Source organism: Metarhizium robertsii, assembly GCF_000187425.2.
Source record: "Metarhizium robertsii ARSEF 23 chromosome Unknown MAA_Scf_2, whole genome shotgun sequence".
Lineage (NCBI taxonomy): Eukaryota > Fungi > Ascomycota > Sordariomycetes > Hypocreales > Clavicipitaceae > Metarhizium > Metarhizium robertsii.
The window spans coordinates 4260185-4278154 of record NW_011942160.1 but is presented as its reverse complement, the minus strand read 5'-3'; the positions used below and the strand labels follow the sequence as shown (position 1 = coordinate 4278154).

The window sequence follows — 17970 nt, the reverse complement described above, 5'->3', positions numbered from 1 at the left end:
TAGGCGGCCATGTTCACTGAAGCAACCTAGGTTCAGAACCTTGATCTTCTCAACCCCATGACTAAACAACCTATCCGATGGGTTGACAACCAGAGATAGGCCATAGCTTCGAGCCTAAAAGTAGGCGCATACTTGCCCATGAACAAAAGACCTTAATACATTGTCCGCTTCAACGGCCTGCCTGCCGACCAAGCCACCAAATCATCCACCTGCTGCTCGTAAAACCCATTAATGCTTCTCTCCTCGACGTACGCAACGTGCGGTGTAACCAGCACCTGGCTCTTCCCATTCGTGCCCCAATCCGGCCTCCGCCACTCGCTATCGCCCGGCAACGGCTCCAGATCAAACACATCCAACGCGGCGCCTCTAATCTTGCCAGCCTCGAGGATATTAAGCAGGTCCCTCTCCACCACCAACGGACCCCGCGAGGTGTTGACGAAGAAGGACGACGGCTTCATCCTGGACAAGTCTGCCTCCGTGACCAAGCCCCTTGACCGGTCGGACAGAACCAAATGGACACTCACCACGTCCGCCGCGCCGAACAGCTCCTCGCGACTGACGGCTTTGAAGGTCTTTTCGCCGTTGGCCTGTTCGACGGGCAAGCCCTGCTCCTTGGCCTGGGCATCCGCCGCCTCCTGAGTCAGGTTGGTGCTCCACGCGATAATCTTCATGCCGAAGGCGAGACTCATGATGCGCGCCACCGCACCGCCCAGGCGGCCTAGACCAACGAGGCCGAGCGTTTTGCCGGATACGCCGGTGACGGCGTCTGTTTGCCAGGCGCCGGCCTTGACGGCCGCGTCATTCTTCGCAATGTTTCTAGTAACGCTGAGAATCATGGCGATGACGTGCTCGGTGGTGCTGTCTACCGGCCCGGCCTGGTCGTCCGTGGCGGCGGTGACGGGTATGCCGCGCTTTTGCGCAGCATCCATGTCAATAGCCTTGTTGCGGCGGCCGCAGCTCAGGATGAGTTTGAGGTTGGGAAGGCGGTTTATGAGATCGGCTGGGAGGGGTGTGCGTTCCCGCATCGTGGCTGGAATGGTGAGCTACGAGCTGAACATTTCCGAGTGTCGCGTCTGAGGGGAGGGGGGAGCTCACATATGACATCAAACGGCTCCAGTCTTTTAACAATCTCATCTTTGACAGTTTGCGGCGTATTTGGATGGTTGTAAGGAAGGAGGGTATCCGGGATATAAGTCACGGCAAAGTTGGCGTCGAGCTTGTCGAAGTGAGGGGGTGCGAAGCTCTGGTAGTCGTCGAGCACAGCTACGTTTGTGACCATGTTGGCCAGTCGGTTAAAAAAGAATACCAACTTTTTGCAATTCGACCCAATTCAAAGTGGGCGATGTTCCTGTCCTTGTCGCCTTGATATAATAGTTCGTGATTGATAAGCAAAGGCAATAATAGTTCCTGAGGCTTCGGGTGATTCCGCCATGTCCGGAAGTGCACACTGTGTGATACTGGCCAGGTCGCACCGTGTAACCCAATAGTTGCTTACACGGAGGTAATTGTTTTCACGTCCGTGTATTTGAACATTGAAGATGAATTATTGTAGCATTAAGCGATCAGTATATATTTTTTTGGCGCTTCATGTATCCTGGTGCGCCCCCTTGCCTGCGGTTGTTGGACCAGTATCTCCAGCCAACAAAGTCCAATTTTAAATCTTACTCGGCCTTGAGCCACCGTCCAACCTGATAACAGTGCCATTAAGCATAACATTCTCAATCGAGTGCTTCACCAGCCCTGCAAACTCCTCCGGCTGCCCCGACCTCTTGGGGAATTCAAATGTGGCCTCCAGCGACTTCCTCACCTTTCCGCTCATCATGCTAGTCATTCTCGTCTCAAACAGCGAGGGCGCAATCGTCACGACGCGAATACCGAAGCGCGCAAGATCTCGCGCCATGGGCAAGGTCATGGCGGCAACGGCGCCCTTGCTGGCCGAGTATGAGATCTGACCCTTTTGGCCGTCGAAGGCGGCGGAACTGGCCACCATGATGACGATGCCGCGCTCTCCGTCCGGTCCCTCCTCTGTTTTGGCGATTTCAGCCACGCCCTGGCGGACAAGGTCCAGAGTCCCGCGCAGGTTGACGCCCAGGACGAAGTCGACGTCGTCGAGGCTGAAGGGGGCGCCATCTCGATCCAGGATCTTCAACAAGTCAGGGCTTTCGTTTCTCAGCTTGTCGGCCTTGAGTTCTTTTCAACATACCGTGGCCGGAGTCGAGACTCCCGCAGCAGGTATAACACCTCCAATCGGCTTGTTTGAAGCCTTGGCCCACTCGGCTGTGCCTTGAACAGCCTTTGTGATACTCTCCGTGTTCAAAACATCGCACACGAAGAATTTGGCAGATGACCCAACTTCTTTGACAAGTTCATGGCCATCTTCATTCATGTCAAGGATGGCAACATTGGCGCCGTTCTTGATGAGTTCAAGAGCGCATGCTTTGCCCAGGCCGGAGGCTCTGCAGGTCATGTCAGTAAACATGTGAAAGGTCGTGGCAACGGGGTGGCTGCATACCCTCCGGAAATGAGAAACGTGCGGTTTTCAATCTTCATAGTGAAAGGATGCTGCTCGAATCCAGGGTCGGACGCATGAAATTCTCTTGAAACTGAAAGTGAATGAGGAAATGGATGTGCTCGGCTTGTGGTCACTGGCCACCAGGTTGAGGAACCTCGGCTGAGAAGCTTCCTTGTAGACACGCAGTAAGCCATTGCCCCGCAAATTGCCTATTTAGGTCAGCTATCTCACAATGTACAAAGCATGAAGGCAGTATCCGCCTCGGTTTGTGGCGATGTTTAGAGTAAGGCTTCATGGCATGATAGCTTCTTCATTTGCGTACGTGTTCCACAACGAAAAATACAGGAAGCCAAATTATTGTTATTGCCGCGGGCATCGAACGTAGTGTACCACAATGTTTGCCCGTTTGTGCCATTTTTCAAAGGTTACTCAAAGGAAGGGTAAACGTGTATCCTCCCCTTTGAGCACACATGTAAGGGTTGGAAAACTTTTGTTGTTTTATTCATGTATCTTGTTTCTTGCCTTATGAACATAAAATTTATGTGTAGCTCCGGGCCTAAGATCTCGTCGATCAAACGCATATGTGACAACTCGAAGGCTCACTCTACCAGCCAATATGCTTAGTCATCTTCACCGACGTCGCGTCATGCGCTGCCAGGAGATGCGCATCATGTCATGTTCATCTCACGTCGCTAATCAATCCACACTCCTCAGCCACCAGCATCCTTTTGCTCGCCGCTGGTCGAGATTTTCAACATCAATCACCCATGCGCATTCAACTCAACTTGCAACTGAATCGCTCAGGTTGTATGCACACCGTTGCCCACTATGGCGAGGCCACGAGGTTCCTCTGGTGCCAGTGACGAGAGCACGGGTACGTCCCGCGATCAGGTACGCTTGCGAGGCCTCGGAATGTGCGGAATAGCCTGTGGTGGCGCTGACGACGGATGCAGGAGCTAGGGAGCATGTATGATTATCTAGCCAAGATTATACTTCTTGGACCCAGTGGCACGGGAAAGTAAGTAGGCTTTGGGCTTGCAAAGTATATGCCTCGGACCTCATGGGAGCTCCGCTTACCGGCTTGCGACAGATCCTGCCTATTGCATCGCTTCGTCAAAAACGAGTGGCGCGTTTTGTCGTCACAAACAATCGGTGTCGAGTTCGCGAGCAAGATTATCAAGGTCGGAACGGGAGCGCGGAGGAAGCGAATCAAGCTCCAAGTACGAGGATAACTCTCCCCAAATCCTGTCTTGTCTGCCAGTGTGCACTCTGACCAACTTCACTCAGCTATGGGATACTGCCGGCACGGAAAGGTTTCGATCGGTTTCAAGATCATATTACCGCGGAGCGGCTGGTGCCATCTTGGTCTATGACATTACATCACATGCATCCTTCCGGGGTATTCAACCATTTCTCAACGATGCGCGGGCGCTTGCATCACCAAATTTGAGTCTGATGCTTGTTGGGAACAAACTTGACCTTGCTTCTGAGTCGTTGATCGATACAAGCTTGCCACCGCCAACACCCAGCAGTGTTGGTTCGACCTCTACAATAACGGCCGGTGGTGCGAGTTCACTCTCAATATCTACTACGAGCACAACCGGAACAATTACGGGAAGGGACTACGGCGGCTCTATTAGCGCTGGTACGCAGCAACGAGCAACGATTGCGCCTGACGGACGAGAAATCAGCACCTCGGAAGCAACCCGATGGGCGAGCACTGCTGGGATCCCTGTGGTCACAGAGGTCAGTGCGTTGAATGGAGAGGGCGTAGAAGAAGTGTTTGCCCGCCTCGCGCGAATGATATTAACCAAGATCGAGCTGGGGGACATCGACCCCGACGATCCCATGAGCGGCATACAATACGGCGATGGTGGTGGCTGGAACACAGCCAGCGACGGCGGCAGTATTAAGAGCTCCATGACCGGTGCCACAATCGACGACAACATAAGCGGCCTACGACGTCGCAAGCGGGGGAGGAACAGGAATCAGAACTGGGGGTTAAGGGAGTGGGAGGAAGTGTTTACGCTAAGCAGTCGTAATCGAAGAGGTGGAGGATGCTGCTGATCGGAGAGACGTATGTGCGGTCGACTGTGGGAGAAGCAAGAAATACCTGGCTATTGAAGCCATTTGGCAAGTATTCGTTTTCGAGTCACCGATCATGCATGTTGCTGTGTGCCATTCCATTTGTTACGTTCAGCGTTGCCGGCGTTGGGGAGAATAGATGTCTCGAGGAGAGACACTGCTGGAAGAAAGCAGCTGAGGGGCGGTTTTTGTTTCTCTTTTCCTGGACTGAAGACACCCTTATTGTCCTCGTCCTGATTTTGTTCGCCTTGGCATACTTTACCCCTTACCTATGACATCCTATGAGCACATAATAATGGACCGAGCCATTCGCTACGAGTTTTGCAGTATATGTATTACTCAGCATTTCTGTATTCCATATTCTTCACAAACAAATACCATCTCGGTGTATTCTGCACGGGGCAGGCCTGTCTTTGCATGTGTCATGTCTCCATCAAAGGCATAGAGCCACGGGACGGCGGCGGGGCAGCTGGTGGATCGGGGCGTAGAGCTAGCGGCATGATGAATTCCCGTCTAGGGTCAGTCCAACTCATCGCGCCGGATATATGAAGGACAACACTGGGCGACGAAGCATCTGGTTTCACGATGGAAGGGACACGCTTATAAGAATATCATGGTGTTGTGCGTAATCTCGGCGTATCACTGTCGATACTTGCATGCCATTTGTCTTAGCTCAAGTCGTGAACCAATTTCTCGGATGCTCCTTCCCCAACTGCCATGCCAGAGCTACCTGCCCCTCACTGCCCCTCCAGTGTCACCCGCCAAGCTGTCAACTTGTCAAGCGCAATCTCTCTAGGTGAAATATCTCATAGAGTTGGTTCTGGCAAAACCCAACTCTGATTTTTTTTCCCCTCATCAGCCTCTTTATGTCTATCGTCCCCAACCACAGTCTATCTATTTGAATAGGGGTCGCAAATATCCTTAAAATGCTTACGCGAACTAGTATCCCCATTAACCAGAACTGGCAGTTCAAACAAGCCGAGAAGGATGATGCTTCCTACCTGGCCGTGTCTCAATTTCCCACACACATTCATCTTGATCTTCTCCACCATGAACTCATTCCAGATCCTTATATTGGCCAGAATGAGAACGAAGTTCAGTGGATAGGCGAAACGGCCTGGACATACAAAACAATCTTCTCTTCACCAGAGACCAATGGCAAGGCAAAGGCCGTACTTGCCTTCGATGGGCTTGACACTTTTGCCACAGTGGTCCTGAACGGCAAAATAATACTAGAAGCTGACAACATGTTAGTTTCTGAAAGGGTTGATGTCAGCGATGTATTGAGAAAGACAGGTGATAACGAGCTGGTCATTACGTTTGACGCTGCGTACCTTCGTGGCTGGAAGGAGATTGAAAAACATCCAGATCACAAGTGGGGTTGCTGGAATGGGGATATTTCTCGTCTTGGTGTAAGGAAATCCCAGTACCATTGGGTAAGTCGGATTATTCACATGACATAGCCCAAGGCCACAGAGTGTTAATATCTTGCAGGGCTGGGATTGGGGTCCCGAACTGATAACCTGTGGTCCCTGGCGACCGATTCACTTGGAATTGTACGAATCTCGCCTGGCCGACTTGCATGCTGAAATTGATGTTGAGTCTTCTCTCAAGAGCGCCAGAGTAGTAGCCCATGCTATAGTTGAGGGTGCCGCATCGCATGTCCGCTTTAACATATCTCTCGGCAATAAGAGTGTCTCGTCCGAGACAGTTCGCATCAAGGACGGCGAGGCTGTGGCTACATTCAAAGTCCAGAACCCGGAGCTCTGGTATCCAATTCGATATGGCAGCCAGCCACTCTACACTATTAAGGCGACGTTACTAGACGAAAGTGCCGAACTGGACTCTTCGTCCAAGAGGATCGGTCTGCGCAAAGTTGAGCTAATTCAACGGCCTCTCCTTGACCAACCGGGAACGACTTTCTTCTTTCAAGTGAACAACATTCCTATTTTTTGTGGAGGCAGTAACTGGATTCCTGCCGACAATTTCATACCTCGTATATCCAAGGAACGATACTACGATTGGGTCAAGATGGTGGCGAATGGCAACCAGTTCATGTTGCGTGTATGGGGCGGGGGCATCTATGAAGAAGAACCTCTTTACGATGCTTGTGATGAGCTTGGTATCTTGGTCTGGCAAGACTTCATGTTTGGCTGTGGAAACTACCCAGCGCATGCCAGCTTCTTGAAATCAGTCGAGCGAGAAGCTCGTCAAAACGTCAAGAGACTGCGCCACCATCCTTCAATAGTTATTTGGGCTGGCAACAATGAAGATTATCAGTATGCTGAGAGTGAAAAGCTTGGCTATGATCCAAAGGATGAAAATCCCGACAATTGGCTACATAGCGATTTCCCTGCGCGATATATTTACGAAAAAGTCCTACCAGACATATGCAGGGAATTGATTCCAAGCACTTACTATCATCCAGGGAGTCCTTGGGGTGGTAAAAACACCACCGATCCAACGATGGGGGATATTCATCAGTGGAACGTCTGGCATGGCTCACAGGAGAAGTACCAAAATTTTGACAAGCTCGTTGGTCGATTCGTTTCCGAATTCGGAATGGAGGCATTCCCATCCATTAAGACTATCGAGTCGTACCTACCCAAGGGTAAGAATGACCCTGAACGATTTGCTCAGTCTGCTACCGTCGACTTCCATAACAAGGCTGCTGGCCATGAGCGCCGCCTCGCCTTGTACTTGGTGGAGAATATTCGCTACGCCCCCGATCCTTTGGAATACTATATATACTGCACGCAGTTGATGCAAGCCGAATGCATTGCGTCGGCGTACCGACTATGGAAGCGAGAATGGAGAGGTCCCGGTCGCGAGTACTGTGCCGGCGCTCTCGTGTGGCAAATTAATGATTGTTGGCCAGTGACATCTTGGGCGATTTGCGACTATTATCTGCGGCCAAAACACGCATATTACACGGTCAAACGAGAAATGGCACCCATTTCGGTTGGCATGACACGACGAGAGCACACTCATGCCAAGGACAAGTATACTCGAGTTCACATTGAGAGGGAGATCAAGATTGAGATCTGGGGCTCCAACCTGAATCTGGAAGACTTGACAGCAGACTGTGTCGTCAAGGCTTGGGACGTAGAAACTGGACGTGAAACATACTCACACACTGTCTCTTTAAGGCATTTCTTCCCAGCCAATGCTTCAACCGAGATCATCTCGATGAACGTCCCCGTCACCAAGAAGAATGTAGGTGAAGAAGGTAGAACTGTGATGGCGGCATATCTATACCAAGAGGGCAAGCAAATCGCCCGCCATGTCAATTGGCCAGAGCCACTGAAGTACCTGCACCTTCAAAAGCCAAAGCATCTGAGGGCGCAACTTTGCACGACAAGGGATGCAATTGAACTCAGTGCCGAAGTGCCAGTCAAGGGCGTCGCGGTGGAGTGCGACGACGACAACGTCAAGTTTGATGATAATTTGATCGACATTGTGCCAGGTGAAATTGTGTCTATCGGTGTGAAGGGAGTTACCAAAGACACTAAATTTACGACACAATACTTGAACATGTTGAGCTGAAGGTAAACATGGTTGAAAATCACTAAATCCATAGATTAATGGACGTGATAGTTGAAATTGAAAACTTAAAAGCATGGCCAGTATTGCCGATTATGTCAAGATGTCAGACTAGCCACAATGAGGTGCTATTCACCCAGAATGGCGAATATGGGGATGGAATGACAAGATGTGCGGAGTCATTAATCAGCGAAGTCAGTTGACAGAATTCATAAATAAGCCAACCACTTGGCTGGCAGCCACTAAAAAGATGGCAATCCCGTTACTATGCAGGCTTGATTGTGAGAAGTGTGTGTGGGAATTGAGGAGATGGTCTGCCGTGGAGGTTGATTAATAATGCCAATTAGAGCACCACGTATAAGTGGTGATTCTAGGTGTGGTTGAATATATAACTTCACAAAGCACCAGACACGCGATGGCAACGTCCACGGCTACACCAGAAGTAGCTAGAAACCAACATCACCATTTCTCGTCTTGGCCTCGCAGCCCGGAATAACACGACTGCATCCAAAGTATCAAGTGCAAACCAAGCTCCCCAACACCATGGCGCCCATCCGCACCGCCATCATTGGTCTGTCCTCGGCGGCCACCACGTCATGGGCGTCAACTGCCCATTTGCCCTCCCTCGTCACGCCCGCCGGCCAGTCCAAGTTCCAAATCGTCGCGCTGCTCAACAGCTCCGTGTCGGCCGCCGAATCCGCCATCAAAACGTACGACCTGCCTCCGGGGACGAGGGCGTACGGATCCCCCGAGGACCTGGCCGCCGACCCGGCCGTCGACTTGGTCATCTGCAGCACCCGCGTGGACAGGCACTACGAGACGGTGCTGCCTAGCGTCCGGGCCGGCAAGGACGTGTACGTGGAGTGGCCTGTTGCCGCGACGGACGCCGACATCAGGAGCCTCGCGGACGAGGCGCGGAGGAGCGGTTCGACGGCGCTGGTCGGGCTGCAGGGGCGCTGGGCCGCCCCGGTGCTCAAGCTGAGGGAGCTGTTGGACGCGGGGGCCATTGGCAAGGTGCTGAGCGTGGACGTGAGGGCGTACGGGGGCACCAAGGACAGGGAGACGCTGCCCGTGGGGTTGAAGTATTTTGCGGACAGGGACGTCGGCGGGAATCCAATCACGATTGGGTTCGGACACGGTGAGTTTTTAACCCTTTTTGTTTCTGATGGCCCGGCGTTGCTGACGACGGCAGTGTTTGACTTTGTGCAGTCTGTTGTCGGGGACGTGGTGCCCGAAACTACGGGTTCGCGACTCCAACTGCAGCGGCGGCGGGTTCGGGTTCGTGATCCGGAGAGCGGAGAGGTGGTTGAGACGGTGCGGTCGAATGTTCCGGATTTGCTTTACTTGCATGGTACGTCGTCCTTTTTCACGTTGCGCGACGGAGCGGGCAGCTGAGATTGTGTAGGTCGCCTGGCGGAGTCTCCTCGAAATGATGCCGATGCCACGCTGGCATTCGCGTTTCGTCGTGGGCAGCCGTTTCCGGGGACGCCGTCTCTGGCATGGAGCATCTATGGGGTCGACGGCGAGATCCGGCTGGTTGCGCCGGCTGGCATTTCGCTACAGGCAGATGCTTGCGATGAGTCGGTGACGATCCAGGTGCATGATTTCGACACGGACACGGTGCGAGACGTCAAGTGGGATTGGACAGATGTCGAGAAGCAGGTTCCTGTCCGGGGCAGGTCGGTGCAGAGGGTGCTGTATGCGTATGCGGATTGGAAGCAGGGGAAGAGTGATGGCGCAGGGGCTTGGGTTGGTGTTGACGATGCGGCCGCGAGGGCTTCCCAGATTCAGAAGCTATTAGATGGGTTTGAGGGCTGATTGTGTCTGGAAGGGTTCATGCAAGGCCGGACAGACTTGACGATGGATGCCGCCACGTGAAGAACACCAAGTGTATACGGTGGCGCTGTATTTGAAACGCAACTTGGATATTATTAGCCAGTGTCCTGATAGTAGTAATCGTCCTGCTCGGGGATTTATACCGACACTGTACGGAGTAATAAGCAACAAGGGTTTGTAAGAGTTCAATGTTGCCGCCAGATTTGACTAAGCCTCCACCACCACCGCCGGACCTCCGGCAAGAAACATGGATCTGACGCATCCACATCGGGACTCGCGGAAGCGGAGTGGATCCCTGGCTAGTGCGTGTACGTGTACTCGGTAGAAGTACTTGGTATACATGCACGTATAAGCCAACGCCTCCCCCTCCAGCCTTATTACATCATACGAAGCCCTTTCTGTCCTTTTGTTTTCCCAGAGAATAAGCCGCTCCCAAGCCCTACCAGCACGGTACAAGAGCGCGTCGACAATGCAAAAGGTCAAGTCGAAATTGCCCTCGTGGGACACCACCAAGACCCAGAGCAAGAAGGGCTTCGACAAGGCATGGGGACTGCTGGATAAGCTCGGCGCGCCGGTCAACCGGTGGACAAACAAGATTGGCAGCGAGGCATTTTGGCCGACGACGCTGGATAAGGAGAGTTACAAGGCGGCCAGGATCCTGAGATCATTCTGCAGTGAGCATCCTTTCGCTCTGTGCATCTTTCCACTTCCCCTTCACTAACATGAAACGCAGAGGACGGCTTCTACACAGACGACGAACCACCTGCCGACCAAGCCGGGCCGAAAAAGGCGCCCAAGGTGATCAAGAAGATTCCCCAAAAAGTCATAGAAAATGCCGTCGGGCTTGCCATATTCACCACGATGCGCACCGGGCTCTGGATCTCCGGAGCCGGCGGATCTGGCGTGCTGGTCGCCCGTCAAGAAGACGGCACGTGGTCGCCGCCGTCGGGCATCATGCTGCACACGGCCGGGCTGGGATTCCTCGTCGGCGTCGACATCTACGACTGCGTGCTGGTCATCAACAACCGCAAGGCCCTCGAGGCGTTTACCAAGATCCGCGCCACACTCGGGGGCGAGATCTCGGCCGTCGCCGGCCCCGTGGGAGTCGGCGGCGTCGTCGAAAACGACGGCAAGTGGAAGCAGGCCAACAGGCCCGTCTTCACCTACCTCAAGTCGCGGGGCTTCTACGCGGGCGTCCAGGTCGACGGCACCGTCGTCATTGAGCGCAGCGACGAGAACGCCCGGTTCTACGGGGAGAAGATTGGCGCGGCGGACATCCTGGCGGGCAAGGCGAGGCACCCGCCGCCCGAGATCAAGATGCTTATGGAGACACTGAGGGCGGCAGAGGGCAAGGCGGACGTGGACGCCGCCATGATGGACGAGCTGGACGAGCAGCTGGCGCCGGGGGATCTCAGCATCCAGGAGCCGGACCCGGACGGGGTCGTGTTTGGCGTCCCGGAGCCCGACGACCCTGACCCGTACGGCGTGCACGCCTTGGAGAGGGAGGGCCTGGAGATACTCGAGGCCGGCACCAGGCAGAGGCCGTCGAGCATGCAGTTCGAGTACCACCCTAGCCCTTCCAGCCCTACCTATGGCAGGTTCTACCGGAGGAGCATGGACACGGCGGTTGGGGGCGCCACACCCGTCAGTGCTGCGTCGGGGTCTAATTCTCCTTGGGGGCGGGCCGTCGGTGCGTATGCTTCGTCCGATGCTGGGACGCAGACGGATGATGTGGTCATTGTTGCCAGCGTCCGTTCTGAGGACGGCTTTGAGCGGCAAGACGTGCAGCACAAGGATGGCCACGCCGAGCCCGAGCACTTCTACGATATCACAGACGGCGAGAACGACGTGTTTGTGAACGGGGGGAATCCGTGGAAGACAAACGAGGTGGATAGAGATTCTGGCGTTGCGATAGACGAGAGCGAAAGACTGGAGCTGGCGAGAGAGGCTGACGAGCCTGCGTCAAGGAAGGCAGAAGAAGTAGAGGATCAAGAACAAGCGCTGCAGAACGTACGCCGCGAGCCGCCGCCATTGCCGCCGCGAAAGTTGACGTAGGTTGGGGTTGATGTCTTTTTGTGAGATTTTGTCGGTTGTTGGTGGCTTTTTGCGAAGAAGAAATGGATGCCGTGCAATGCGTATGCTTGGAAATGTTGTTTTGCGTACAGGTAAAGGTACACAGTAAAGGCTCTCTATACCGACTTGAAACTCTATACCAAAGGTTCCTACTTGTTGTGAAGCTTGGCAGATGCCTTGCAAATAATGGTGTTGTTTCCGGTTTAAATATGCCGAGCCCTCCTGGCAAAGACGATGCTTGCAGGGTTGATTCTTTCGGTGCAGTGGCGGTATCATCCAGAGGAAGAAAGTATTCCATTACTTTTTCTTCTTCTCAAACGTCCTCGGCTCCCCGTATCACTGTAGTTACGCATGGCGCTCATTCTCACTCGACACCACAGCCCCCAGGGGTGGTAGGTTTTTCATATGTAATTGTGATGGCGTGAGGGTGGAACTCTTCTGCCGGCCTGCAACGAGCTCATATTGGTATCTAGAGAGAGTCGATCCTTCCAGGGCTGTCAATAAATTCAGAAAAGCTGCACTAAGCAGAATCGCTGTTCAGAACCCTGTAAACGGGGCGAATAATTTTCAAGGGCATATCCGTGCCTGTCGAGGATATATGAAACGTGCGCGCTGCAGGCATCACCAGTGGCAATGTCGAAACGAAACTCGTCAAGCGCACTGTTTCGATGGCATCAGCGAGGGTGATGTCGCATTTGTTTGGTTCCTTAGAAAGACTTGATGATTCTCCAGTCCCGAATCATTTCTCGACACGTACAGTGCTCGGCAGTGCTGGTCCAGGCGGGATGCTCGACGCAGGCCAGGCGTTTATGGACTCTTGTAGCCACAACGGCGGTTCATCTATCAACGGTGGCAAGATGGCGGCATTCAGAGTGACCCAATGGGGCCCCAGTGCTACGGCAATTGATGCCATTAGCTGACGGCTGGCGCCTCCGAGAAACAGTTTCAATCAGACTGCAATGTGGTGCCCAGTCGTCACGTCGCTCGGCGTCGACTTTTTTATGGTCTGGTCCACGAGTTTATGCTGGCGCCCCACAGCCCCCGTCACTAGAACACTGCTGACTCAGCAACCTAAACTAGACCAAGACATGGACTTGCCATTTTACTGCTCTGGCAGGAAGCAATTTTTGCTCTTCTTCCCACAGCAAGACATCACCCCCATCACCACTGCCAGCCCTCCACGGCCTCCCTAGGCTCGCATGGGCTCAATACGCGGTGCGTAGATTGTCACCGGTAGGTTGCTCGCTTGCATTTCCTACTTTCTTGCTCGTCTCCATAGAATCGCAGCACTCCATGGCCAGTCATTCGGTTATCGACGAATCTTTCTCGAAAGGCCTTCCCCAAGGAGGGCGTTTTGTGCTCCTTGGATGAAGTAGACTGGCCCGCTGGGCAAACCGTCCATCTCGACGCTTTGTGTACATGTTGCAAGATGGACCGGACCGTCATAGTCCACGCCTGTCTGCCTTTCACCGTCTTCTGCCGGTGGGTGTTTTACATGGGCGTGGCTCCTTGAGTACCGACATTCGACACGAACTGTGCGCCGTGCCGCTGCGCATGGGTCCATGTGTAAATGATGATTGATGTAGAGTGACACGGCGCAACTAATCTTATGGAGATTGAGAATTACCACCCGACCATTGCTCGCCTACCTGACCTGACCTGACCATTGGTCTTACTTTTTCAGGTGTTTTACTGGAGTTATAATGGAGACCCCAGGCTTTGCCCAGGGTTAGGGTTAGGAGTTGGGTTAATCCTTGGTGTATGTATGGATGATTAATCAGGAAAGAGCAATGGTCAGGTCAGGTCAACTGCAATGGTCGGGTCTGGCCTACACTCTCATGTCGTGTCCATTTCCAACCAAATGTGGCCACAAAGACGGGAATTAACTTGACCCAATCTTCTTTGCCATTTTTCGCCCAAGCATATGCGTCTCAATCCACCAAGCCAGCCAACGCATCACGAAAAGTCTCATGGTCAGCCTTCGCGTTGAACATAGATACGAGCGTGTCTTGTGCGAGACATGGCTGCGGACAATCGACTTCCTCGTCCCTGGCAGGGATGACGATACCTGGTGCAAGATTCAGGAGAACTGGAGTGCATTTCTCTCAGCAAGCAGCCGCCAGCCCTCCCACCTGCCCCCCGAGTTCCAGGGGCTCAGAAGCATCTCGGGGAGGGAAGAGACTCTGGAGGAAACCAGAAAACGACTCCACCTAACCCGTCAGGGGCGGCAGGCCATAGACTTTTGTATCCGAAACCGCATGGATAGATATGAGGCAAGGACTGATAAATGGCTACTCAACACCTTCGACGGCATACACACCCGCCTTTATATAGCCTTGGTGTCCTTGGCCGCTCCTGAGGACTGCGACATTCGGCAACATTATCACACAAGCTTGACGGGCTTCATATCCTTTCTCGTCTACTCTCATGAAAACGACATGCTTCGCGAAATGGGTCTTAAGCTGGACCATACCCGGCGCAGCGATCTTAAACTACTTGTTTCTTCCATGGGCACGACGGAGTCGCGCATGGATAAGCTGTTGGATACTACTGATTATGATTGTTTGTGGGATCGCATTGAATGGATCATGTGTTGGTCAAACAACTTTGACGAGGATGCAGATCCACGCCACGAACCGCTGCTGTGGTGGACGGCTGTGTTAGTTCGGGCTGCAATCGCTGAACGGTGGGAGCAGGAGGAATTTAGCAATATTGGCGATGACAGGAATCCCTTGCCCGAGAATCTTGGGATCAGGGAACACATCGATGCCATAATGCACTGCTACAGAGTCTTCTTACTGAATGAGTCGTACAAGTATTGGCGGACGTGTGCGAAAGACACGTCTGCAGGAGAAGTGAGAGGTCCTTCTTACAACAAAAACAACGACAAGGACAACAGGATTCTCAATTGGCTTGAGGGGGTGGAGGGACAGGGGCTTCATGCCCGCAGCGACATGAGGTCATGTTCAAGCGATTCTTGGGCGGAATTACTGTCGAGGATGATCATGGACCTAGACGACTGCCTCGGGCCACACCGGGAAACGTCTTTAACGAAGATACAAGTCCTCCGAGACACATTGGTGGACTGGGGCGATAGGAGGCAAAGCGAGACGAGCAGCGAAGAGGAATAAGTAAACAACCCTTCATTCTAAGTATCATTCATTTCTATAAAATATTATATAACTATTTCTAGGAGCCCATCGTAGAAAAATCGCTCGCAGGTATGTATTTGCCCCATAGTGTTAACGCCCATCTTGAAAATGTTAGAAAGTTAAAACCAAGGTTGTGCAGTTGGGCATTGCTGACCAAAAAGGCTTATCTGATTTGATGCAACATAAAGTGCCCCCTACGTCATCGCCTTACACCCACCCAGTCTCACAACACAATGTATTTCGCTCAACACCGTAGTTCTCATCGTCAACCAGGTACCCGGACATCTCGGAAACAGCTTATAAAAAAAAGAGGGGGAAAATGGTTTCCAGAAAAGATGCCCAGTTCGACCACCTCACCCTCAACACCAGGGGCCCCATCCCATGCGCTCTCCAAGGCCAGGCCGTCCTCAACACGCCCTACTTCAACAAGGGTTCTGCCTTTCCCGCCCATGAACGCCGCGTATTCAATCTCACCGGCTTGCTACCGCAAAATGTCCAGACACTGCAAGAACAGGCCAAACGAGCCCACGAGCAGTACCTCTCGCAAACGGATGACTTGGCCAAGAATACGTTTCTGGCCTCGCTGAAGGAACAGAATGAGGTGCTGTACTATAAGGTATGTGATTGATAGTATCACTCGCGGCAAACCCCCTCCAACGTCGTAGCAAGTCCATGGGCTGAAATGGGACAGTAGCTGCTGCAGGATAACATAAAGGCCATGTTCAGCGTGGTGTACACCCCCACCGAAGGAGATGCCATCCAGAACTACTCGCGGCTCTTCAGACGGCCAGAGGGCTGTTTTTTGAACATTAATGACACGGAGAGGGTATTCCACGACCTAGCAATGTGGGGAGAGGCCGACGACATCGACTACATAGTAGTTACAGGTGAGGCCGAGCCCGTGTGTGCAGCAAAGATCCCCCTTGACTCTTGTCATGCTAACGGCGCGATATTTCTGCTGCCCGGCAGACGGGGAGGAAATCCTAGGCATAGGCGACCAGGGCGTAGGTGGAGTGCTCATCTCCGTGGCCAAGCTCGTTCTCGCCACGCTCTGCGCGGGCGTCCATCCCAACCGTTGCCTGCCCGTCGTGCTGGACTGCGGGACGGACAATGAGCATCTGCTCCGTGACGAGCTGTACCTCGGTCTCAGGAAGAAGCGGGTTCGGGGAGAGAGATATGACGAGTTTGTGGACTCGTTTGTGCGCGCGGCGAGGACGCTGTACCCGCGGGCGTATATTCACTTTGAGGACTTTGGGCTACTAAACGGTAAGGGATGTTTCTTTCTATGACCCGTGATCAGGACACGGCTGATGCTTTCTTTCCTCCCCTCAGCCAGGCGGATTCTAGACACGTACCGCCCCAAAATGGCGTGCTTCAACGACGACGTCCAGGGAACAGGGTGCGTGACGCTCGCCGCCATCATGGCAGGTCTGCACGTGTCGGGGCAGAAACTCGCGGATTTGAAAATGGTCGTCTTCGGCGCGGGCAGCGCGGGCATCGGAATCGCAGACCAGGTCCGAGACGCCATCGCCGCGGAGGGCAACACGTCTCCCGAGGAGGCTTCCCGGCAAATATGGTGAGTGCATCTCGCCTCCTGCCGAACCCCCCTTGCTCCCGCTGACAGCACATGGTCAATAGGCTCATCGACAGACCTGGCCTTCTCACCACGGAAACAAAGGTCTCGGACGCCCAGCGGCCCTTTGCCAAAAACGCAGCAGACTGGACCGGCCAGAGGACGGACCTGCTCGGCGTCATCCAGGCCGTCCGCCCCAACGTCCTCGTCGGCACGTCCACCGTCCCTGGAGCGTTCACGCAGGAAATCGTCACCGAGATGGCCAAGCACACGGCCCGGCCCATCATTTTCCCCCTCAGCAACCCTACGCGGCTGCACGAGCAAACGCCCGAGAACCTCTTGCAATGGACACGGGGCAAGGCGCTGGTGGCAACGGGCTCGCCGTTCGACCCCGTCCAGGGGCCGTGGGGCGCCGGCGGCGAGCAGGTGACGATGGAGATTGCCGAGTGCAACAACTCCGTGGTGTTCCCGGGCATCGGGCTCGGCTGCATCCTGTCCAGGGCCCGGCTGCTCACGGACAAGATGCTCGTCGCGGCGGTGCAGGCCGTCGCGGCCATGAGCCCGGCGCTCAGGGATCCCACCGCGCCGCTGCTGCCGGACGTAGGGGACGTGAGGAACGTGAGCCTGCAGGTGGCAATGGGCATCGTCAAGGCCGCCGTGCAAGAGGGCGTGGCAACAGAGGACGGCATCCCCTCCGACGACCACCAGCTGCGCGAATGGATCAGGGTCCAGATGTGGGAGCCCAGGTATCGCGATTTGGAAAAGGTGGAAATGGAGGGCGCAGGCCGCACTGCGAGGGGAGAATTGAGAAAGGCCGGCACCGTGGATAGAATGTCCGACATGTCGGCCTATGGTGCAATGGTGCAACAGTAGAACATGACCATCGTGAGTTCCGCGTGATATGTCAAGCGATGCCGGCATCTATGGACCTCAGCTAGCAGTAGTCAACTCGGCTCGCGTTTAGCGAATTCTGTTCAATGTTTCCTACCTAGGTACTTACCTTTGCAATATACATACCGGCAAAATGATTCAAAAGGCGGCCTACGGGGCATTAGACACGGGTACAACAAACGTACATGTATTATTATACCAACAGCATAACGCTGCAGTACTCAAAACTGATTATTCTTGTAGCATTTCGAGAAATAACTGCTTCCCAATTCCCAACTCCAAATCCTTGGTACCTGCAAGGAGAT

The 17970-nt window shown here is 53.7% G+C and overlaps 8 protein-coding genes across 8 annotated transcripts; 6 read left to right on the top strand and 2 right to left on the bottom strand.

Annotated features, from left to right (window-relative positions):
- Positions 1–152: 152 nt before the first annotated feature.
- On the bottom strand, positions 153–1279 carry MAA_05203 (D-isomer specific 2-hydroxyacid dehydrogenase, NAD-binding protein; the record flags this gene model as incomplete). The annotated part of the gene is made up of 2 exons (XM_007823201.1): positions 153–1030; positions 1096–1279. 2 exons carry the CDS (start codon positions 1277–1279, stop codon positions 153–155), a joined length of 1062 nt encoding a protein of 353 aa, XP_007821392.1.
- A 375-nt stretch (positions 1280–1654) lies between these two features.
- On the bottom strand, positions 1655–2550 carry MAA_05204 (uncharacterized protein; the record flags this gene model as incomplete). The annotated part of the gene is made up of 3 exons (XM_007823202.1): positions 1655–2143; positions 2204–2456; positions 2513–2550. The coding sequence occupies 3 exons, from the start codon at positions 2548–2550 to the stop codon at positions 1655–1657; spliced, it is 780 nt and encodes a 259-aa protein (XP_007821393.1).
- Positions 2551–3340: 790 nt separating this feature from the next.
- MAA_05205 (secretion-related small GTPase) lies at positions 3341–4579 on the top strand (the record flags this gene model as incomplete). Its single annotated transcript, XM_007823203.2, has 4 exons — positions 3341–3403; positions 3466–3530; positions 3603–3732; positions 3800–4579. The coding sequence occupies 4 exons, from the start codon at positions 3341–3343 to the stop codon at positions 4577–4579; spliced, it is 1038 nt and encodes a 345-aa protein (XP_007821394.2).
- Positions 4580–5523: 944 nt separating this feature from the next.
- Positions 5524–8143, top strand: MAA_05206 (glycosyl hydrolase family 2; the record flags this gene model as incomplete). Its single annotated transcript, XM_007823204.1, has 2 exons — positions 5524–6033; positions 6092–8143. The coding sequence occupies 2 exons, from the start codon at positions 5524–5526 to the stop codon at positions 8141–8143; spliced, it is 2562 nt and encodes an 853-aa protein (XP_007821395.1).
- A 540-nt stretch (positions 8144–8683) lies between these two features.
- Positions 8684–9958, top strand: MAA_05207 (oxidoreductase; the record flags this gene model as incomplete). The annotated part of the gene is made up of 2 exons (XM_007823205.1): positions 8684–9491; positions 9546–9958. The coding sequence occupies 2 exons, from the start codon at positions 8684–8686 to the stop codon at positions 9956–9958; spliced, it is 1221 nt and encodes a 406-aa protein (XP_007821396.1).
- Positions 9959–10445: 487 nt separating this feature from the next.
- Positions 10446–12031, top strand: MAA_05208 (LAS seventeen-binding protein; the record flags this gene model as incomplete). The annotated part of the gene is made up of 2 exons (XM_007823206.1): positions 10446–10650; positions 10710–12031. The coding sequence occupies 2 exons, from the start codon at positions 10446–10448 to the stop codon at positions 12029–12031; spliced, it is 1527 nt and encodes a 508-aa protein (XP_007821397.1).
- Positions 12032–14019: 1988 nt separating this feature from the next.
- Positions 14020–15180, top strand: MAA_10853 (flavin containing amine oxidase; the record flags this gene model as incomplete). The annotated part of the gene is made up of 1 exon (XM_011412772.1): positions 14020–15180. One exon carries the CDS (start codon positions 14020–14022, stop codon positions 15178–15180), a length of 1161 nt encoding a protein of 386 aa, XP_011411074.1.
- A 340-nt stretch (positions 15181–15520) lies between these two features.
- Positions 15521–17647, top strand: MAA_05209 (malic enzyme; the record flags this gene model as incomplete). The annotated part of the gene is made up of 5 exons (XM_007823207.1): positions 15521–15817; positions 15896–16088; positions 16171–16467; positions 16534–16777; positions 16840–17647. 5 exons carry the CDS (start codon positions 15521–15523, stop codon positions 17645–17647), a joined length of 1839 nt encoding a protein of 612 aa, XP_007821398.1.
- Positions 17648–17970: the final 323 nt, after the last annotated feature.